Genomic DNA, 20,934 nt, shown 5'->3' with positions numbered 1-20,934 from the left:
GATTGGGAAAGTTCATTCCTCGAGTTGATGGGGGCTGGTTTGGTGGTTGGTTGGTTGGTTGGTTGGTTGGTTGGGATTGAGGTACATGGATCCGTGAATCAATGTAACGTTTAGCAGAACGGTTGACTGTGAGAATCAGCATACTGCATTCGCCAACGGGCTTCGATTTGACTTGTAGTTCCGTCAATGTGTAGGTGCAAGACTTGATCTTGCTCTGCAAGATGGCGTTATTTCACCAACCGCGTGCGCCAGTGCCACTACAGGCATTGGACCTGAATTCAGGTAGCTTGAAGGATACTTATGAGCATGGTACAAGGACAGAACATCCGTAGATTACAGGTTGTCAAAAGAGATGATAAGTCAAGCAATATGAGAAATAGGCTGGGATAGGTACCTGCAATTCGGTTGTAATATAAATTGGCATGGCTTGTTTATGACTGTATTTCATAACACGGATTCATGGGTGACAGAACAATCATAGGTTACGCATGATACCTATCAAGAGGATGTTAAATGAGCGATGCTGCTATATGCCTGCTAGATACAGCTGTTAGATTCCTCGTGCCCCAATACTTCTTCACCTCCCTCCATAACCAATTCCCAGCACAAACACGCGACGACACACATCAAGTACCCTAGATCCCACATACAAGCCCGTTTTCACCACCTACCACCGATTCCACTCCGTATCATGCACCGCCAAATCCCCCGGCTCAGTGGTACAGTCAATCCCATCCGCCAACTCAAACTGCACGCGGCAAACCCCCGTAATCGAGATCCCCAGGCCAAAGAAATCAGTCTGGTCATCGCTCTCTCCAGTGCCAATACTGCTTCCATCAGGTCCCATGACCTCGCAGTTCGTGGGCGTTCCGATCTGAGTCGCGATGCAGCGGAACGAGTACCACGCGCCACCCAGGCAGCCGCCTTCCATCTGAAACTCTTGGCCCATGAAGATACACGGATCATATCCGTCGGGATAGGCTTCGTTGTAGATAGTGTCCCCGTCTTCGCGGACGAGGGTGAAGCCGGGGGTGTTGACGTGTTCGCCGGAGGGCCCGATGGTGCTGAATGTGGAGCCGGACCAGACGGCGAGGACTTGTTGGCCGGCTAGGACGGGGGTTGCGCTGAGGGCGGCGATGAGGAGGGAAGGGAGGTTGAACCGCATCTTTGGCTCTTTTCAAGTGGTTTGATTGGGTTTGGATTGGTTGTTGTAGGCAAGTGGTGGTGGATTGTATAGAAGGAGGAGGATATCTGGATCGATTGCTCTCTGATGGGAATGAGGATGGATGGAATCTCTTTGTCCGGAGAGTAACCGGTATTTATACCTTTAGTCGAATCGTTATATCATCATCGCCCATGCCCATGCCATGTACAATGTAACTACATCGATGATGTCGGATTCGGCCCCCAAGGAGGTTTCTGTAGATCCCCCCATAGTATGAACGTATCTAAGAGGCCGTCGGGAGATGGTCCGCTTGGCACAGCTTGGCAGATTGAACAGTGAGTTAGCGCAAACGAGCACCCAGACCACAGCATGGGACTATATACAATCAGTGGCTCGGCCTGCTAACATGACCCACATCCCTGGGCCTTAGACTCTTTCGTTGTCCAGAAAACCTGCTATAGCCTACACAAAGTGCCCCCACACAGTCCCTGATACCCCAAGTACCTGTATTGACGCGGCGTTACTTGTGACGCTGTCTGTAGCAAGTTGCAACCCCCTGAGCGCCAACTCAGGGACCCCACTAAGGGGACTAATATTGCCTCGAGCAGGGGGACAAACCTGTTTGGCTTGTGATAATGACGTGGGTGATGCATACGGATTCCCTTGTAGCGGTGTCTAGCAGAGGCGGAGCTGGGGTGCTTGAATCGTTGTCGAGGCAGGTTTGGCAGTCACGTAGACGCAGATGATGCGTCTGGGCAGCCATGCAGACAGGATAACCGTATGTTATTTTGTTCCTATCTAGCAAAGTCGCGTAGACTGCAGACAAATATTGGCGGGGAAATTTCGGTTGATCCTCTGGTTGACTGTCGTATGGCTAGATACCTGTGCCGGAGAAGCGGGGGCTTCCCTTCAGAGCTATGTGTTGATTCCGGCACCCTAGTCACAGATAATTGGTGTAGCTGTAGCTGTTCTCGACCTTCGGACTTAACCGAATGACGCATCGGAATCCTCTGAGGAAGACCGAAAGAGCTCTAAAGTGCTACACTGAAGTCGTCCACCAGGATTGTTGTTGGCTGTCACGATACCTGAGCGGTGCCCGGGCACACTGCTCCAACTTTAGGGAGCACGGACAAGCTCGAGTAGGTATATTTGGAAGGAAACCCTTTGAATTGGCACGCAAAGATCAGAGCCTGGGTGTTTGTCTAACGTGCTCATTCATCCGATAGACTATTATTCTTATAGCATACGGCCTCTGCACCGTACCTTGATAAATGTGCAACATATATGTAAAACAGGAGGAGCAGTTAGCAACTTGTTATATTGTCTCACTCTAGTAGGATAATCCATGATGTGCCTCAAACGCACTTTCCTAATCCTCTGAATAACACTCACGAACCGCATTAGAGCCCATTGAGATCTGCTTCACGTGTAGGCCCCAGAATATAACCCTCAACAACCTCATCAGAGATTCTATCAGATAGGGAATCGCGAGGAGACAGGACGACCAGCCGAGACGGGTCATCTTGGAGGAACGGAAGTTCTGTCGTCCTAGCGGTACTATGTCCCGGGTTTGTGATGAGTACCTTTACCACGGGGCTCAATGAAGTGTCATTGACAATCTCGCGTAGGCACTCCATTACAATCGCCAAGTCGGCGAACATGATTCTACCATCAAAGCTTGATACTGTGTCAATGATGCAGTACACGGTGGTATTGGCGGTAAATTGGGATAGAAGTGAGTGCAGGTCGTCGCAGAGTGCGACGAGGTCGTGCTCCTCCAAGGCTAAGAGGTAACGCCGATCGTGAAGTAGATCCGTTGTAAGAAGCTGCACGAAGAGTTGCATGATGAGGGAACGAACGTGCCCGCCGGGACCATGCCAGGGATCATTTCGACCGGAATGCAGGCCACAGAAAAAGTGGATCACCACCTCTCCCGGGCGAATCTTGACCAGATTTGCGATCAAGGTTGCGCAGAATGCAGAGATGGCGGACAGATTCTCGAGGCCCGCAGAGCGAATGTTGGCGTCGACCAGGAGCAGATCCGGGTGATATCCCTTCATCCAGTGGTGGAAACGAAGGTTTCGCAGCAGGGATTGCGCTTGGCCTTGAGCATCTAGGTCGGCTTGACTCTGGTAGAGAAAGGCTTGCTTGAGGTCGGCGTGTGGCTGATCCAGTCGGCTATTCAGATCGTTGGTGGCTTGGGTGATGATTTGGCAGAAGCGGCCCTCATCGACGACGACGCGCCGTGGTGTCTGGGTCTGGGTCATCTTCCTCAGCCTGCTAATCTCAATTTTATCTCCTGCTGAGGTCAGTCAGAGCACTTCAAGTGGGGCTTCTTCTTTAAACGGACTTTTTGTCTCCATGATATGCTTAAAACCAGGTTTCGGTTGTCTTTCTGATTCTCCCAAAGCGCGGTAAGCAGCCCAAGCTCCGTATGATTTCGGTCGAGATTCTTCGTCACTAGATCACGCAGGGCTTGCAGCTCGCCTTTCAACTCGGTCATTCCAGTCTTGGTGTCTTTGCTATTCTCCCTGACGTCCTGACTGATCACGAGTGTTCGGTGATCGATGTTTAAAGCTATCATTCCCGTTGCTTCGATCGTGCGGTCTCGAGCGAGCCCAAGTGCCGCTTCAAACTCCTTTGTCTTCTCTGCCAGTCCTTGCAAAATCACATCAGGGTCACGGGGCACTGTGTTGTGTTTGGACCTTGACCCAAACAAATGGCCTTTTGGAAGAATCAACTATCATCATTCATCTGGCCCTCAATGAGTTTGACCTACGCTTGCACTTGTCCTTGGACATACACAACATCATCTCGTGAATGCAGTCCACAACGGCCTGATAAAGGACCTGGGTGCACCGTGCAAGATCTGAACTTCCTCGAAAACGGCTTCGTTTTGGATCCACTCTTCGCAATGCTTCTCGCAATTCGGAAAACGCGAACAGAATCTTGTTGAATCTGTCTACCGAGTTCTTAGCGAGCTACGAGTGGTTAGTTTGAGGGTTCACTTCCGTTTGGGGATGCGTGCCCGGCGAGCGCTGCTTTCACCACCGACAGCCCATACTGGTCTGGGATCAGATAAATCCACGCATCGTGCATGTCATTGTGTAGCCCTATTTTCTGCCAGATGGAGCGCCAGTACCCTGTAGTACTATCCTTGTGCTGTTTTTCCAAGCCCTCGACCTGCTCACACAGCTCACTCCATGATGTGGCGCTGCACTCGATCTTAAAGCTTTGATAGATGCAAATTCGTAGGTCATCTTCCAATTGACTGCATTCACCGTTAGCCTGTTTCTCGAGAGTGGCTGCAAATAGAAAGCTCACAGATATGGCCTGGATTGCACGAACTCTCCGCGGGACGTATCGAGCTGCGAAGAGCCTCCCAAGCCGCCATAAACCTGGCCCACTTCTGAAGTGATAAAGGTCGCGGCAGTGACCAACTCTCGCTGGCCAGGACTTTTTCAATTTCAGGTCCATTGTTTGATTCCTCAAGGGCTAAACAACGTGAGAATGGAGAAATGGGGACTAGCAAAGCACAATATTGCGAGACACAGGTTTTGGGGGTTGAAGACGGCTGACGAAAAGGATCAAGTTGCGGCTCAAGTCCAGGCCGGGGAAGGCTGCGTCTTACCATTTCCAGTAAATGCTAAACCCCGGGGGTAGTTGGACCTAAATACTGGGATTCCTGGTAGATGTCTGGCTGGGGTTACGCAGGGCGGTCAACTGACCACCATCCTTGCTTCTCAGCTCGAGGACGCGGCGAGGGTTCATATGAAAATTGTGTGGTCGCCCGATGGCCGTGTTACCGTCGCATGCATGTATGGCCTGACGATATCGCAAAGCGACCAGCTGCTCGGTGGCCATAGGTTGGGATCTGGTCATGTCTTACCGTTGATGCAGTGGGGGCCATCGAAAGATTGGCCTTACTGAAAGATACACATCAGAGGAAGATGAGCAGGCTGGCAATGAGAGGAAGGTGGAAAGAGCCGCATGGAGTCCACTACTCCTGCCCTTCTAAATCAACTGTAGGTCGCTGCTTCCCTGTCCAGGGCTCACCCCGCTGCTTCTCACTCTTCACACGCTTCTTGCGTCGATTTCCAAGACCATTTAATTGTCACACCGGTCATCAAGCCTGAAGGGTTCGCCATGGATGCGCCGGCCGCAGCTTCATCCGATGCAGACTTGCAGGAGACGAGTCATGAAGCATGCCAGTGTCGAAAGGCCGCGGCACCGGAGGCCGCCCCGGAAAATGGCGTCGCGGCCGAGCCTCAGATTCCTAATTCGCAAGATGCACCTGTTAACCAAACAACCTCTCCGGATTCGGGCAATTCTGCACCTAATAGCAATGTGAACTCTGCCACCAAAAAGGACAAAGATACCGACCCCGACCCCGAAGACTCCTAGTTTGACAAGCGGCAGAAGATGGCCAAGGTCATCGGTGTAAGGGAAACCGACTGGGAGCACTTCAAGAACCGCTACGCCGAGGACGAGGGCCTGGAGATCATCGAAGTACTCCGGGGCCACCAACATCTTGCGCGGGAAGTCAGTGAGGAGAAGGCTCGACGGGCTCCCCTGGAGAAGCGAGAGGCAGAGTCACTTACCTTGGCCGAGGACCAGATCTGGATTCAACGTGTACGCATACAATCCCCTGCGATTTTGCTCCTGCTGTCCCGGCTGAGTGGTCATCGCGACTCCTGGCTCATCCACCTGCCAAGAGTCTTCTTCCGCCCCTTCAGAGCATTCCACTATTTTCTAGCTGATATGCAACGCTGCCTTGGTATTCTCGAGAGCAGATGGGCCAGAGCTGAAGCCGATGGGGATGATGAACAAGCGGATGCCGCCGACAATCAGCCCAGACCTCAGGCTGGACCTTGGCCACGAGACCACCACCGAGGTTCCTACGAACACAATACTGAATCTGACTCCGATGATGAAGATAAGTCTCGGCGTATGGGTCCGGTTGCGGCTGTGGACGGACACATCGCCGACTCTGTGACTGCACTTCGGCATGTGCGCAGATTTGTGCAGTTTGTCGAGAACAAGATCACCCCGCTCTGGAAGCGAGCTGTGACTCAGCGCAAGGTGCGTTTCGCCGATCTCTGGATGTCGTTTCGGCCGGGCGAGCTGCTATATGTTGCTCCTTCCGACTTCCCCCAGTCCTCGGAGACCAGAAAGCCTTCGACCGTCAAAATGTATCAAAGTGCGTGGAGGCTCTACTCAATGGCCTCACCAGGAAACAAGGACGACTGTGCGGAGGACATTGAAGGTAACAGCAAGCGCGAACTCTGGCTCGGTGCCTACTACATTGATTACGATGGTGAATCATACGGCCCGGTTCGTCATAGTTTCTTTATCAAAGACTATGAGGGCGAGAAGGACATCACTACCTTTGACGTCTACCCGCTGCGCTTCGTAAAAGATCCTAAAGTGACTGAAGCCAGACTTCGGGATCAGGGGCAAAAGTTTCAGAAACTGATGCGAGAGAAGCATCTGTACCATGATGGGGGGACACTTGCCCATGGGCCGACGGGGCATCCTGACTCCGACGCTCGAATCGCCCCGGAGCACATTGAAAGCGACGTAATAGTTGACTTTGATGAGGGCTACAAGGCTGACTCCAAACTTAAGCCCCCAGAGTTCGAGGAACTTGGGAACTTTTCCGACAGCAACTGGCCGTCTGGGGGTGATCAGCCGAACATCAGGCATTGGACGGATGAGTCTCGATCCGCCCTCCTTGGGGAGATTAGAGAGATCACGCAGCTTAATGAATGGTACGCGGACTTTCTGATAGGCCAGCATCGAAAAGAGAGCAAGTTCATCCAGACGTGGGAAGAAAAGGATGTCACCCAACTCGACGACGAAGACCTAGTTCTCCTCCCAAGCCGCGTGGTTGCGTACGCCTTTCGCGAACGTAAATTCGTCATGGTCGATATCGAGAAACTCAAGAAGATTCCAGCGCCTCAGAATGTCTTTCAAGACCTCAAGATCGAGGAACAGCATAAAAGACTACTCAAGTCGCTTGTGAAATCTCACTTCAAGCGGCAAGATGCGCAACGACGGCAGCCGAGCAACGAAATCAATCAAGATCTTATTCGAGGCAAGGGAACAGGGCTGGTCATTCTTCTGCACGGCGTGCCGGGGGTGGGCAAGACGACCACAGCCGAAGCAGTTGCTCAGGCTCATGAGAAACCTCTCTTCTTTATAACATGTGGTGACCTGGGCTTTACCCCTAGGGAGATTGAGGCATCTCTGAGAGAAATCTTCCGTCTAGCACATCTATGGGACTGCGTCTTGCTGCTCGACGAGGCCGATGTCTTCTTGACCCGCCGTAACGAGCAGGACTTGAAACGCAACGCCATTGTCTCAGGTCAGTATATACCACCATCAGCGTAGGTCCAAGACTCTGACACATCACAGTCTTTCTTCGAGTCCTCGAGTACTACAGTGGTATTCTTTTCCTCACCACCAACCGCATGGGGTCGCTGGACGAGGCCTTCAAATCCCGCATCCATGTCAGCCTCTACTACCCACCGCTGAGCCTGGAGCATACTCTTGCCATCTTCAAGGTAAACATACGAAGGCTCCGAGATATTGAGCACGAAATGCGTCGTGGGCATACAGACACAGAGCCTAGGCTGGACATAGATTACAAGAGCATATTGGACTACGCGGAATGGCACTATAAATCGCACGAGCGCAACCCCGAACAAAGGTGGAATGGAAGGCAGATTCGCAACGCTTTTCAGGTGGCTTGTTCTCTTGCACAATTTGATATGAATATGACATCGCACGAGAATTGGGATGAAGACGGACATGACGCAAGGCACAAGGAAGGAGGACCAGTTGAAAAGAATCGTCAGCTTACGTCCAAACTTGATTACGCGCAGTTCAAGATTGTTGCCGACATGATTGAGAAATTCGATGAGTATCTATGCGATACATTGGGAAACAAGACAGCATCAGACGAAGCTCGAACCCATCGCCTGCGTGCGGACGACCATACTTCCGAGAGAGGCCAGCATCGACCCGCGTAGAGTAATACACCATATACACCTGACAGTGGTTATAGAAGACAGACTCAGGCCAGTCGTCAACGACCGCACCCTGGGTCTCATAATACAACGCCTCGAATGGAATATCATCCCCCGGATCCACATACACCTACAAGTCGCAATACGAGGACTGCAAGCCTGACGCAGGATAAAAGCCCTCGAATTGGACCCCAGGACTTTCTCTCCGGCGCCGGCTACCGGGGTGAGGCGCCTCCACGTTGGAGGGGCGACTCTGGTAACTCGGGCAGGGGCCCAAGCCCTGGCCGTCTCAGCCCTAGATACGGAATGAGTAACGAGTATCTGGATGAATCTTACGAGAACGATAATCGAGATTATCATGACCGAGAACATGCCGAGGGGTACCATCCAGACGACCAACGTTAGGTCTCCACTCATCTCTGTGGGAACAATGTTCGTGTCTTTTGAGAGTGAAGGATCCAGCACCTTGCTTTGCTGATCCAGTTTTCCATTTCTGTGGAGTTATGTGTATGGCTCTGGGTTAACCATTAGTATGATACCTTGCGATTGTCAGGATATGGCCCTCGTGCATGCTAGTGATACGTGTTGAATATCTATCAGTGTAGCTACCTAACAGATATGGGATAAGAGCTTAGGAAAGATCTTGTAGGGGCTATCTATCATTTAACATGTACGAATACTTTAGAGAGAATCATAGTAAGCGTCTTTAAAAGTGCAATTAAATGACAAGACCGCCCAGGTGTGATACCACTTTGAGTGACATATGAAAGCTAAAGAAACATAACATATTAACAAATCCTTAGTTAGATCCAACAAAGACCAGGACTGTCGTCACTCATAAATGTGCTTTGCTAACCTTGAATCCTCCAGGAACCTGTCTCTGAAAGACCTCAATCGGATCATACTTCCTCGCCATTGCCGCTATAAACTGCAGATTGTCATCTCCGTACCCCTTCAGCGGATTCTGGTCCCTGCCCGCATAGTTCATGTATACGTAGTCACTGTCCGCTCCAATTTCCTGGGTGTAGGCTTTCAGCTTGTCAATCAGGTCGTAGCCAAGGTCATGGAAGAGATCGTCGTCCGCTTCATCAAGCCAGTCAAGGAAGAGCAGATACACTAACAATCAAATGGCCAGTTAGCAGCAACACCCACGGGATCAGAATCAAATATCCAACTCACGCAAGTGATCCTCCCCACCCATCCTCTCCAAACCCAACACATTCCCCCCATCCATATTACCACCCCCACCCCTCGCCCTCGCCTCCCGACTAACCTTCTCCAACACAGCCGGAAAAGGCTGCAGGAAACTGATAACATCCCACTCCTCACTCACCACCTTCCCCGCCTTCACACTCTTCACAGCCTCCTCATGCAGCTCCGCCAGTTTCTCCAAAACCCTTGCTTCATTCCGAAACGTCAACGTAAGAAACACCGCCCTCATCCCCGGGGGCGGCGCCGTCTCCATCATCAAATCATAGATATCCGCTACCCTCAGCGTATCCCCACTGCGCTCGATTGTCAAAAACTCGTTAAAGATCTCCGCGTCCGCAGTAGCCAGCGTATGCTGCAGCCCGCTCGCCGCGAAACCCACGTCGTTCTCGGCATCGTGCTTGTGCTGCCAGATCGTAACGAGGTTTGCGTGTGGGTCGACTTCCAGCGCAGGCGTGAAGTTCACTATCGCGGTTATCTGGGACGGGATTGCGGTTGCGGGGTGCAGGATTATCCCGCCCCAGAGGGGGCCCTGGGGGAAGGCGCGCAGGGTTACGCGAGTTAGGATGCCGAGGTTGTTGCCGGAGCCTTTGAGGGCGCGGAAGAGGAGGGGGTTGTGGGTTTTGTTTGCGGTTGTGGGGGTGCCGTTGCTGAGGACGATCTGTATGATTGAGAGTTAGAGGAGAGTTAGAGGGAAAATGGGGAGGGGAGGGGAGGAGGAGGGGGGAAGGGTGGAAGACGGACCTCGAAGTTAACGACGTTGTCGCATGCGAGACCGTGCTGAGGAGCGAAGTAGGACCATCCGCCTTGACTGTGTCAGTATTTTCTCTTTCAGGCCAGGAGGATAGGTGTTGACTTACCTCCGATGATCAATCCGCCGACGCCTACCGAGTCGGATCTCCCACCTGTAACAGCAACACCGAGGGGTTTCAATGTCGTGTAGACATCGCCCCAGCGAGCGCCTGTCATGATGGAGACGGTGGATGTGGTCGGATCGTAGATTGTCTGGCTCATCATTGCGAGATCAATCGTTACGCCTCCCTCGACACCGGCAGCACCCATGAAGGGCGTGTGGCCGCCGCCGCGGATGGCGAACTGGCACTCGGGTGAGCCGTCATCTGCTTCAACGAGGATCGAGACGCCTAGGCCGACTTGTTCTGAGGACTTGGGTTGGAAGAAACAGCCTGGTTGGAGGGGAGCGTTGAGAGTGTAGTGGTGGTTGACGAGGGATTGGTAGTGGGAGGACGAGGGCAACACCAGCTGGGGGGCGAGAATGGAGTTGAGGAGCGCTGTACACTGGAACCACACATCAAATGTTAGATCTCTTTCTCAGATGTTCAAGATGAGGGTTAGGACTTGCGCATGTCACCCGGCAAACGTCCTGGAACACCCTGGGTGTCCTAGAGTTGGCGCAGAACCTCATGGTGGGCGATGATGGACAATCGAGAGAGTTAAGACGCAAAGGACAGATGAAAGGAACATGCTGAAAAAAAAAGTCTTTCTCCTCGAGGGTGAAATGTGCTCATCGAGGCACACTGTACTCCATTCTGTGGCGTAGTATGTTTGCTTTTTAGGAGACAAAGAAGCTACATGCACTCTTGGAAGAACTGCCATGTTCCATCTTGCTATTGGTTACTTGGCTCAAGATAAAGTTAATCAAGATCCAGGTTTTATGTTCATGGTGATACAATCTCAACGATTACAGGGGTGTTGCTCACATCGTACTTGAGGTTTATGCACACATTCGAAATGAACACAGCTCCAAGTACAGTCTACATAATCAGGAAAGAATGTGATGGGCTTGCATCTCGATGAGAAAGCAAACCTTAGGAAGCTACCCAGCATAACGGAAGCCTATCAGCAACCAGAGGACACGTTATGAGGGCACCTTGATCAAGTGTCATTGGTTTCCTCTACGCACAGGCCTCACTGACTGCCTTTCTCGTGACCCCTCCTGTCTTTCACTCGACTGAAAATACCTTTCCAACGGTCAGTCTTGGCAGCCTTTCCGAGAACTATATCAAGCTGAATGTCCTGAGTTCGGTGACATCAAGACGAAAAATGATATCATCCCCTGTGATGAGATGGACCCTCGCCTCGCCAACAACCCTCTAAAGTTGATTCTGCTCGCAAATGTACTGGCCGAGGACGACGAGCTCATTACAGCCCTGGATCGCACACAATCTATCGCCGCCGCGCGCCGTACGCAGAATAATGGCAGAATCATTGAAAGTCATATCCTCCTCCTCCTCCTCCTCCTCCTCCTCCTCCTCCTCCTCCTCCTGCTGCTGCTGCTGTTGCTCTTCTCCATGACCATTTGAAGCGAGGTCAACTTCACTCTCAAACATACATAGCTGCATCCCGTGGAAGGACCGCGAAAATTGATTCAGCTCCGTGTACTGAGACCCAGTGAGCCTAGCCGGTCTGCGTCCCCTTCTCCTTTCCAGACAAGCGAGCAATCAACCGCCACCCTCACTATCCATGGCTTCCCCGAGAATTGTTTTGTCTAGTGCAATACAGCCGGGGCGGGTGTATATCTTCATAAAGTCAATGCACTTGTAAGCGTATTTTTGCTCATAGTAGACCCTTGCCAGATATTCAGGTTTGATCTCTTCGAACGGACAATTCTCAGGAGGGAAACGGAGAATTCTGTCGCCGATTATACCGAGGATGATGCCTTTGACGCAGAGGAGCATTCCGTCACGTAAGAATGAGAAGGTCGGGGTTTGCTGAGTGCCCGGTTCTCCGTTCAGATACTCGGGAGAGTTCAGATACGGAACGCCCAGGAATGGACACCATGACGGGAGAGATTCCTGCCAATTTTCTGCCGGTGGGATCTGTCTCGATCGTAGTGTGATTATGTTGAGGGATTGTGTTGCTTGGACGATCGCCCTCATCGCCTGGCAAATGACTTCATCGGCCGGTCTATTGTAGTCAATAGTCATATTCTGCTGGACGGCAATAGGGAGCAGATTGTAAAATGCTTAGATGTGGTCGCGCGGGTTCTCGCACTGGCTCTCTAGAAACCCTTTGAGGAAGTTGTTTACCGGTAGCTGTGCCGTTGTGGATGCAAGTTGGTCGAATCGTGAGTGCCAGATATTGGGATAGCTGACACGGTCAGTCTCGCGTGAAAGGTCCGTCGTGGAGAGTTCTATCGATGTTGGGTTCATTCATCACGAACTCGTGGAAGGCTCTTCATATTGCGAAAGAGATCCTATCTCGACCACACTGGAGATATTTCTCAGAGGCCAGCACTAACCCCTGCACAATCCAGGCTCGCTGCCAGTACTTGCGACGGAGGACTGCGCCCTCAGCACGGGGGAGATCACAAGGATCAGAAGAATGATCTCGAAGATCGTTTGCGCCGATCTCCCTATCTTCCACCTGTTTCAGAAAACGAAACAATTGCGGGCTTTCGTCCGCATGCTCGCCGAGATAGGCGACGGTATGGCATTCGGAATATATTATTGACTTCCTGCCACACCATCCTCCGACGGTCTTTGCTCCGATCTCAATGCAAAAGGGTTGAGGTCTATGAGCTTTTTCCCAATCTCTTCCAAACATTGAAGTACCGACCAAGGTCCACGGGTGTATTGGGCGCATACGTAAATGCTCCACTGGGTAGGCATGCAAGGATTCTGAATTTTCACTGTCTCTCACTCAGCGGATTTACACACCGGTCACTTATATAATCTCTTGTACACCGTCTTCGGTCCGCTCATACTCCTCCAACTGCCTTCTCATGATTTCCGTCACACCAGCCGCACTATCCTCCAGATCAGTGTTTGGCCAGGGGGCCAAGGGTGCCAGACTAGCCCTCAGTGTCGCAGAAACGCCCATCTTTCTCATCGCGATTTCCGCCAGCGAGAACGGGAAAAGCTTGCGCCGTAGAGGCGCCCAGGGCCGGTTTTTCTCAAACGATGTGTTAAGTCTGGCTTGGCGAGATATCTCAGCCAGGACCACATTAAGGTCATGAAGTGGCGAATACAGAGGGGGTTGTCTTTTTGAAAGAGGCGATGGTATGGGCGTTGTGTAAGTGGCCAGGTCTGGCATAGTATCTGCAATGATGTTGGGTTCGTCTGGCTTGTCTTCGATTTTGATTGCGGTTGATCGGCAGCCCTGTGCTAAATCGGCTGCAATGCCTATTGAGTTGCGAGCATCGTGTTGGGTCTGTGCATCCCAGAGGAGGTCAGTTGTGGGTGGCATTTCCCCCTGCGGTATTCCTTTCTCACGAAATCTAGAAAGAGAATCAAGATCTGGTAACATATGCTTCCCACCCAGATTGATATGAGCATTTGGATGGCGCAGGTAGTCATTCTCCCGTTTCAGCTGCTCAAACTTGAACCCCATTCCTTTGCTGACGTTTCCACGATTCAGTTCCCGTTCGTGTCTCTTCTCTTCAATTATCATATTCACCTCTCGCCACTGCTGACAGCCGTTCCAATAAGCTGTTAGACGTGTTTTATCAGGCACACTCAGCAATTGTGCCATCCAGCGAGGGCTCTCTGGGCTCAGCATCCTTCCTAGATGTCTCCTCATCTGTAGCACAAGTGTCTTCCACCCAACCCGTTCCGCACTGGGCCGATACACCCACCTAAAGGCAGTTTTACAGCCTGGAAATCTGCAACAAGTATCTGGCCGGGGCGATTGTATCTGGCTATGCCACCTTATGGCGTTCTTTTCCGGATCGACGATGCAGTCCCACGATTCGTTGAAGCTGTCCGCAACAGCCCTATCACCGAGCTTCATGTGAGGGCATGTGGGAATATCAAACCCGGACAGAATCCTCGTAACCTCCTCTTTACTTGGGGTTCTCTCATTCGAGATATTGAGAATCCCGTACGATGCACAGACGGCGACCTGGCCCAAAGAGCATTGCCGGATATTCTTCGGACTGTCCATATGTATCTCCGCAGCTCTACTGGAGAAAAGGCGCGTTATAATCGGCTTGTTCAATGTCAGTAACTCCTTCGACCAAGCCTGGACCCCAGGAGCCTCTCGCAAGACATCATTGAAAGATAGAAACTGCCCTGGTGCGATCCATAGCTGCCTTTGGGAGGCACGGCAGCACCGGGATTTTGAAGGGAGCTCTAGTTGCTCGGGGGTAAAGAATTTCCGCCTGTGGATGGTCTCGCAGCCGCTGCAAAAGGAGTATTCCTGAAACGGGACGCCGTCGCGGGCTAACCGTGTGCGGATCTCGAGCCTCAGTGCGAAAGACACTTCAGGGCACAAGGGGATGAAATCCATCCGAAGCCGTTGGCTTGAGAGAGCGAATGCATGCTGGGAAGCATGGTCTAGGTAGCGGAAGATTTCGAGCAGAAGTTCGTTGGGGAGTGAGAGGAGGTTCGAAATCATCGTCGCCCGCTAGGTAACTAGTGCTGTTGGCAGTTGCTGTGGGATAGAGTAATGCAGTAGTTCAGTCCTCGCATGCCGACATCTGACATCTGCGAGGCTCGAGTGGTTAAGCACTCGAATAATGCGGATGCCTCTGACATGACCATCATCGATGGACGTCGCGGGTTGGAGCCTGGCGCGCCTAGACCGAATGCCACTACGATCGCTAAACTGATCCTGCGATGAGATTGGCTAGCAACGCGCACTATACTCGGTGCCCCGTGTATTGCCACCATAGTTGCTGTATCTTGTCGAGATTATGCGTGTGAAATTGGTGAAGGATCAGCCGTTATTGATGATCTGGCCATGTTGTTGAAGGGGCAGGTATGATGGAGCAAAGTTCTGGCGGTGGCCTGGGACCGCGGGGCTCTTTCCCTGCTCACTACACTACAGTCACGAGCAGGCAGGACTCGATCAGATAATTTGCTGATTGTACGTGGTCTGTGGACCAACAATGGGCATGGCTACTGGGGGTCCTCAAGGAGACTTTATTCAGCACAACCCCTCATATACAGCTGCATTCATTGTCATCGATTTCATTTTGAATGAGTGACTAGGATAGGCTTATCGACGAACAGCTCGCGTTAAAGCGAAGCACCAGATAGCAAAGCTCCTTGATCTCCCGAGAGAGAATCAGGCTGAACCTCAGCAGGCCATCAACCCCGAAAGCTAAGCAGAAGCAACCTCCAGCCTCCTAAACCCTCCCTCAGCAGCAACCTTCTCCTGCAGCTGTGCCATGCGCTTCTGATCACCCAATGGATCGGCGGAATCCCCATCGAGAGTCCAGGAGAGATACTGGTTCGTGTAGTTCGGCACGAACTCCGCATCCAAAATCCCAAGTCTCTTCCCATAGTTCGTAACCTTCGTCCAGTCGCGCTGCACATTCTTCAGATCCCGGCTGAAGTACGCAAAAGATCTCTCGAAAATCTTCCGGTTCACTTCCGTGCCCATGATTGGCTTCATATCGACGTACTCCTCATACGCCTCCGCCGGGTTAGACAGGACATACTCCGTAGCACGCTTAACCGCATTCATGAACTTAGTGACCTTCTCGGGGTTGGCAGCGAGAAAAGCGTCATTGGTGATATAGAGGATGGAGCAGAAGCAGCAGCAGCCGAGCTCAGCAAGCTGGTCGATGCGGAGCATTTGCACGTCGGAGCGCGGGCGGTTCTGGGAAGCTAGCCATTCGGCCAGTTCGACCATTTGCACGTTCTCGAGACCAATGCCGGCGTCGATGGTGCCGTTGATGATGGCTTTTGTGACGTTCATGCCGCAGCGGACGGCGGTATAGTCGTCTGCGGTCATGTTGTAGTATTTGGTGAGTTCGTCGATTTGGATCTTGGTCTGTTAGCATGGACGGCGAGCAGATGGGTAACTGTGGCATACCTTTCCGAACTCGCCGACATATCCGATCCTCTTACCCTTGAGCGAGCGAAAATCCTCAGTGATTCCGCTGTCCTTGAGGTAGACAACCCCGGTGAAAGGCTCATCGAGGAGGGAGCCGATCGAGGTCACGGGGAAGTTACGGGCTTTGGCCTACACTATGTTAGCTATCTCCTGGCCAGCACCAACAAATCATTGGAGAACTGCACGTACGGCAAGAGTATGGATCATGGCCTTGAAGCCCATATCCACCTTGCCACTGCCAATAATCTCAGTGACATCGGAAGGATCATTAGGCTCGAGCAGAGCAACCTTGAGGCCTTCTTCCGCGAAGAAGCCCTTCTTCTGAGCAAGGTAAAGGGGGGCGTGGTACGGGGTCGCGTGCCTAGGGAGCCTTAGCACTGCATTAAGATAGAGCTCTCACACGCGGCCCAAAAAAGGGGAGAGAGATAAAGTAAGTAACTACCAGTTAGTCAAGAATGTAATCTTGTCAGTAGACATCTTGGCAGTTCAATCTCAAGTCAAGAATTGACGAATTCTATAAGCAATCTGTCAGCACAAGAGACCCCGTCTCTTTCTCCTCCAGAGGAGAGAGAAGGGGAGCAATCAAAGCAGCGCATGTCCTTTCGCTAGTATTATCTAGATCAAGTTGTGACAGTATAATCTCAGAACGACACGGAAATGATTCCGGACGAACACCTGTCATGCGGAGGCAGTGACTGTTGTTGATAATCTGTACGATACCTTGACCCGATTGACTCCATAGCGAAAGACCGCCGCTTGATTGGATTGCGAGGTTCATTCTACCGTACCGAGCGATAATAGTCGTGGTGGTTGTTCAAAAGAGAGAGGGAATTGATGGAGCAAGTGAAGAGATGAAGGAAGAGATGAAGCAAGAGGCAGTCGGAGGAGAGCAATAAATAACCAAAGCTGCTACCCCGCCATCCCCACCACGCGCAAACCTAAGGAACCACCAACGAAAACACGCACTGATTCTTATTGGAAAGCACTCTCAGCCTTCGTCATTCTTTACTCACCGACGCCCTTGAAGTTCCACTGCAGGCTGCGAGACCGGCCTCAAGTTGCCGGACGACTGCCATCCGGTGATCCATGCCACACTGCTCTCGGGTAGATCCCGGTACCGGACTGGCTATTTAGTACAGGGCTGAGGCCAGACGGATAGAAATCCGCAATTACATGGTGTAGGTCAGAGCGGCAAATGTACGAATAGGCATGGTTAACTCAATCTGGAATCCCAGTTTGTTCATGGCGGCAGTATCAACAGTAAGTAGAGGCAGGAGAAAAGTACAAGGCAAGGTATGCTAGCGATGAGAGAAGAGAATAAAATAAAATGGAGTCGACACAAAAAAGAGAGAAAGGAAACGAGCTATCTCAAAACACTAAGTCATCCCGTTATTGGTCTCCATTCAGCGATATCCGGTCTAGAGGCGAGTGCGGCCGATCCGACTTCTTCGTGCGCAAGGTGAGGGGGAAGAAGGTGTCCTCTGGATCGTCTTCCTCGCTTGTTCTGCGATTTGTTAGAGAGGGGTTAAACTGACTAAACACTGACGGAGAGACACTTACGGAAGTCGCCAAGCAACGTAGTCTTCTGTTGAGAGACCCTCTTTGACTTCCTGCAGGGATGCAAAGTCGCCGGGCGTCATCATTCCGGAGCGGTCCCGCGGAGATCCGGGGACGGAGAGCGGCCGCGAGATCTTTTGCTCTGTTCCACCGATGATGTCGTAGTAGTCTTCTGAATTTTCGAATGATGAGGGGTATGCTGGTGATAGTCAGTACTGATAAGATTGCTCGGTGTCAAGAGAGCATACCCCTTCGCAGAGCCAATTGTCGAGCCTTGACGTATTCCAAACCCATGCGCTTCCAGTCCAAAAGGTCGCTCAGGCGCTCCGTGCGGTTACGCTGGTTGATGCGCTGTCGTCGACTCTTGAGGGTAAAATTGTACATGAAATCGGTGAGCTGGTTGACCGAGTCGTCTACGCCCTTCATCCGGCGGTCCACGATGTAGATTCCATAGTCTGAAGAGTTCTCAATCAGTTCCTCCATGTAGCACCCGAAACCGGAAAGATTTGTCGTGATGCTAGGAACACCCATGACGGTACATTCCGCCGGTGTATATCCCCAGGGCTCGTAGTATGACGGGAAGACTCCAAGGTGGGTTCCGCGGACAAAGTCATCGTAGTCTAGAGGAAGAACCGGGTTGGAGGAGTTGAGGAATTCGGGGTGGAAGACGATCTTCACTCGGTCTGAAGACTGGTTGAAGAGCTGCACACGGCGGATCTGGTTCAGAATCGGGTCCTCGGAGTCGTTGAGCATGTTATGGGTGACAACCGGGGGAAGAGCGTGTCTCTTCATGGCGAATAGTCGGCGTCGCAGGAGGACTCGATCTTGGCTGGTAATCAGGTCTTTCTCGTCCGGTGGGTTGTCGCCCTCCTTCCACGATAGACACCGCTCATACATGCGCTTTCCAATACCCTGTTCAATCATCTCGATTGTGTCGCGGAGAGACTTGACAACCGCCTGGCCCTTGAGCGACTCGACAGTTAGTGACGAAGTTTGAGCTGGCATGATAATAAATGCAACAATCGTAGTCTTCGATCCGCTTTCTTTTAACCGGTGGTTAAGACGAGCCATTCCCTCAATAAACATATCGACACCTTTATTGCGGAACTCATAACGACCAGAAGTAAAGACGTAGAGGGTGTTGTCAAGATCGAAATCATTGTGGCCATAGAAATGTCCCCGAACAAACTCGTTGATCTTCTCCTTCGACTGGGAGTGCAGGTTCTGGAACTCGTGAACAGCAGAGAACTTCTTAACATTCAAACCGTTGGGCAATACACCGTCCGGTTTCCGCTTGAGGAGATGCTCGCTCTCAAACGCCGTAATATGCGAGACCGTCGTGAAAACATCTGCCGAGTGCGCGGCAGCCCGCTCGATGCAGTACCGGTGGTAGATTCCTCGCTTGCCAGCCTCCGCGTCCACATCAAAGAACTGCAGGTTATTATAGAAGTCAACCGATCCGGCACAGAGATACCGACCGAGGAGCGTCGCGTGGGTGGTGAAGATAGTCGTCAGATCCATATGCCGTTTCTTCGTCAAAGGAAGAGCGACACCAGCAAGCCACTCGTGGAAATGAGCAACGACCGCACGTCGGCGCTCGTGCGCAATGTACTACCAAGGTCAGCATTCATTGTCTACCTGGTCTGATCGTACGTACCTCGCCCAAGAACCACGCAACCAGGTACCCAAAGACGATCGCCTCATTTGTCTCGTGGTCCGACGCAGGAGAAGGGATTCCCGAAGTATTCCACAAATCCCCCTTCCACTCATCTAGATATTTATACCCAGTGCCGGTATCAATGAGCAGAACGCGAGGTGCACCCTCAATCAGCCAGCGACCGTAGATCATTTCGATGCCGCGCTCCTTCATTGACTTCATAGTCTCGATCATTGCGGGACTTGACGGTGTGAGCTCCTCAACCTCGACAGCAGCCGAGTTGCGATTCAGCGGCCCTATGAGAGTGTAGCGCTCGCCATACTCAGCTGTCGTGACGGGCGCCTTGGACTTCAAAACGGAGTAGATACCACCGACGCGATTGGCGACTTCGGTCGCGATCTCGAAGAGCATGTGGTTGCGCACATCGCGCTTGGGGAGGTCTTGGTCGGTCTCCGCAGCGGCCATTGTGAGTGGGCTCTAAATGCGGCTGGACGAGAAGCAGCTGCGAGGACAGCAGTGTAGCCGCGAACCTGGAGAAAGAGTGGTGTCAAAGGAAGAAGAAATCCAGGAGGAAAAAGAATTCTTTCCTCGACGACGTTGGTGGCTTCTTTCAGCTCTCCGTGCCTTGGACAGGAGTGTGGGGGATGGACGAAATCGGGTGGCGGGGAAACCTGGTTCTAGACGGGCGAAACCTGAACCTGATCTTGCTCACCGGCCAATCCTGCTGACAGGGGTTAGCTCTTAGGTCGTTGCTGAAAGAAAAGTGCTGCTCTTTATGTTACCTAGGAGATAGATTAACAGTCTCGAGTCCGGAGCAGAGTTGAGAAAAACTCCAGAGGAAAAAGCGAAGTCGCAGCGTGAGGTTTTTATTCACGCGCTGAGGCCGGTTGCACGGACGCTCACTCTACAGTTGTACCCTGGCTGATGGCTCAGTGACGATACCCTCCAGGGAATAGCATCGCAACCCCTCTTCATTTTATCCAATAGTCAATTGCGAGGCCGACCGATCAGTTGATTATCGGCCTAGAAGTCGCCTCTTGCGCCAACTCTGCAGGTGCATTGGCAATGACTGTTGAGGGCGGTTGAGACGCAGGCTAAAGGGGGCTCAGGCTCTACAAATCGCGCTCGGGTTCCATACAGGAATGGATTCTGAGGCATTTAATGCCTTACAGTGACAGCTACTATGTATCTCCAGCTTTCTGAGTGACTACATTGAGTTTGAGGGAAGAATTGGCTTTTCAGAGGGTGTCGTGGCCGACAACCTTGATCATGGTCTGGGGAAAGCTCCTGTTTGTCTGACGTCATCATCTCCAATCTCCACCTCATCGCCGTATCCAATCATCCCATCACCGCTGCCATTACTGGCGCTGCAACTTGCGGAGAACATGCGATCCATATCCAGAGTGTTGATTATTCCAGCAAGAGCATACAGATAGATCCTTCAGGGTCACGGCATGAGAGACCGAGACCTACTTGCAATAATCTCCGAGCACGTTCTTCCCTCGCTTCGGCAG

General features: G+C 51.9%; 9 protein-coding genes across 9 annotated transcripts; 1 reads left to right on the top strand and 8 right to left on the bottom strand.

The window, feature by feature from the left end:
• Positions 1 to 421: 421 nt before the first annotated feature.
• On the bottom strand, positions 422 to 1,339 carry BJY04DRAFT_187653 (uncharacterized protein). The gene has a single exon (XM_073711076.1). It carries the CDS (start codon positions 1,163 to 1,165, stop codon positions 668 to 670), a length of 498 nt encoding a protein of 165 aa, XP_073572114.1. The 5' UTR covers positions 1,166 to 1,339; the 3' UTR covers positions 422 to 667.
• Positions 1,340 to 2,462: 1,123 nt separating this feature from the next.
• On the bottom strand, positions 2,463 to 3,706 carry BJY04DRAFT_51561 (uncharacterized protein). The gene is made up of 2 exons (XM_073720545.1): positions 3,516 to 3,706; positions 2,463 to 3,464 (listed from the first exon to the last, which is right to left on the bottom strand). Exons 1-2 carry the CDS (start codon positions 3,526 to 3,528, stop codon positions 2,566 to 2,568), a joined length of 912 nt encoding a protein of 303 aa, XP_073572113.1. The 5' UTR covers positions 3,529 to 3,706; the 3' UTR covers positions 2,463 to 2,565.
• Positions 3,707 to 4,131: 425 nt separating this feature from the next.
• Positions 4,132 to 4,894, bottom strand: BJY04DRAFT_51563 (uncharacterized protein). The gene is made up of 2 exons (XM_073720546.1): positions 4,490 to 4,894; positions 4,132 to 4,436 (listed from the first exon to the last, which is right to left on the bottom strand). Exons 1-2 carry the CDS (start codon positions 4,797 to 4,799, stop codon positions 4,279 to 4,281), a joined length of 468 nt encoding a protein of 155 aa, XP_073572112.1. The 5' UTR covers positions 4,800 to 4,894; the 3' UTR covers positions 4,132 to 4,278.
• A 417-nt stretch (positions 4,895 to 5,311) lies between these two features.
• BJY04DRAFT_217615 (ATP-binding protein) lies at positions 5,312 to 8,199 on the top strand (the record flags this gene model as incomplete). The annotated part of the gene is made up of 3 exons (XM_073716094.1): positions 5,312 to 5,512; positions 5,585 to 7,532; positions 7,583 to 8,199. 3 exons carry the CDS (start codon positions 5,312 to 5,314, stop codon positions 8,197 to 8,199), a joined length of 2,766 nt encoding a protein of 921 aa, XP_073572111.1.
• An 832-nt stretch (positions 8,200 to 9,031) lies between these two features.
• Positions 9,032 to 10,828, bottom strand: BJY04DRAFT_207140 (FAD-binding oxidoreductase; the record flags this gene model as incomplete). The annotated part of the gene is made up of 5 exons (XM_073713816.1): positions 9,032 to 9,312; positions 9,376 to 10,066; positions 10,150 to 10,211; positions 10,266 to 10,701; positions 10,775 to 10,828. 5 exons carry the CDS (start codon positions 10,826 to 10,828, stop codon positions 9,032 to 9,034), a joined length of 1,524 nt encoding a protein of 507 aa, XP_073572110.1.
• Positions 10,829 to 11,516: 688 nt separating this feature from the next.
• On the bottom strand, positions 11,517 to 12,350 carry BJY04DRAFT_217613 (uncharacterized protein; the record flags this gene model as incomplete). Its single annotated transcript, XM_073716093.1, has 2 exons — positions 11,517 to 11,820; positions 11,962 to 12,350. 2 exons carry the CDS (start codon positions 12,348 to 12,350, stop codon positions 11,517 to 11,519), a joined length of 693 nt encoding a protein of 230 aa, XP_073572109.1.
• A 600-nt stretch (positions 12,351 to 12,950) lies between these two features.
• Positions 12,951 to 14,875, bottom strand: BJY04DRAFT_187649 (uncharacterized protein). Its single transcript, XM_073711075.1, has one exon. It carries the CDS (start codon positions 14,758 to 14,760, stop codon positions 13,090 to 13,092), a length of 1,671 nt encoding a protein of 556 aa, XP_073572108.1. The 5' UTR covers positions 14,761 to 14,875; the 3' UTR covers positions 12,951 to 13,089.
• A 427-nt stretch (positions 14,876 to 15,302) lies between these two features.
• BJY04DRAFT_187643 (NMT1/THI5 family protein) lies at positions 15,303 to 17,391 on the bottom strand. Its single transcript, XM_073711074.1, has 5 exons — positions 16,995 to 17,391; positions 16,649 to 16,720; positions 16,396 to 16,567; positions 16,186 to 16,335; positions 15,303 to 16,137 (listed from the first exon to the last, which is right to left on the bottom strand). The coding sequence occupies exons 2-5, from the start codon at positions 16,681 to 16,683 to the stop codon at positions 15,469 to 15,471; spliced, it is 1,026 nt and encodes a 341-aa protein (XP_073572107.1). The 5' UTR covers positions 16,684 to 16,720; positions 16,995 to 17,391; the 3' UTR covers positions 15,303 to 15,468.
• A 204-nt stretch (positions 17,392 to 17,595) lies between these two features.
• On the bottom strand, positions 17,596 to 19,885 carry BJY04DRAFT_217610 (glycogen synthase; the record flags this gene model as incomplete). The annotated part of the gene is made up of 4 exons (XM_073716092.1): positions 17,596 to 17,710; positions 17,767 to 17,962; positions 18,012 to 19,374; positions 19,421 to 19,885. 4 exons carry the CDS (start codon positions 19,883 to 19,885, stop codon positions 17,596 to 17,598), a joined length of 2,139 nt encoding a protein of 712 aa, XP_073572106.1.
• Between the last annotated feature and the right edge of the window lie 1,049 nt (positions 19,886 to 20,934).

The sequence above is a fragment of the Aspergillus karnatakaensis genome (assembly GCF_047715665.1).
Source record: "Aspergillus karnatakaensis strain CBS 102800 unplaced genomic scaffold BJY04scaffold_20, whole genome shotgun sequence".
NCBI classification, from domain to species: Eukaryota; Fungi; Ascomycota; class Eurotiomycetes; order Eurotiales; family Aspergillaceae; genus Aspergillus; species Aspergillus karnatakaensis.
This window is presented reverse-complemented; position numbering and strand designations above follow the sequence as displayed.

Excerpts from the sequence above, each read along its gene's own strand:
- BJY04DRAFT_187653 (XM_073711076.1), bottom strand. The coding sequence starts at position 1,165 with ATGCGGTTCAACCTCCCTTCCCTCCTCATCGCCGCCCTCAGCGCAACC.
- BJY04DRAFT_51563 (XM_073720546.1), bottom strand. The coding sequence starts at position 4,799 with ATGGTAAGACGCAGCCTTCCCCGGCCTGGACTTGAGCCGCAACTTGAT. Across the intron at positions 4,437-4,489 it reads GTGCAATCCAGGCCATATCT|TCAATTGGAAGATGACCTAC; the intron begins GTGAGCTTTCTA and ends CGGTGAATGCAG.
- BJY04DRAFT_187649 (XM_073711075.1), bottom strand. The coding sequence starts at position 14,760 with ATGATTTCGAACCTCCTCTCACTCCCCAACGAACTTCTGCTCGAAATC.
- BJY04DRAFT_187643 (XM_073711074.1), bottom strand. The coding sequence starts at position 16,683 with ATGTCTACTGACAAGATTACATTCTTGACTAACTG. Across the intron at positions 16,336-16,395 it reads CCATGATCCATACTCTTGCC|GCCAAAGCCCGTAACTTCCC; the intron begins GTACGTGCAGTT and ends AACATAGTGTAG. Across the intron at positions 16,138-16,185 it reads ATGTCGGCGAGTTCGGAAAG|ATCCAAATCGACGAACTCAC; the intron begins GTATGCCACAGT and ends TAACAGACCAAG.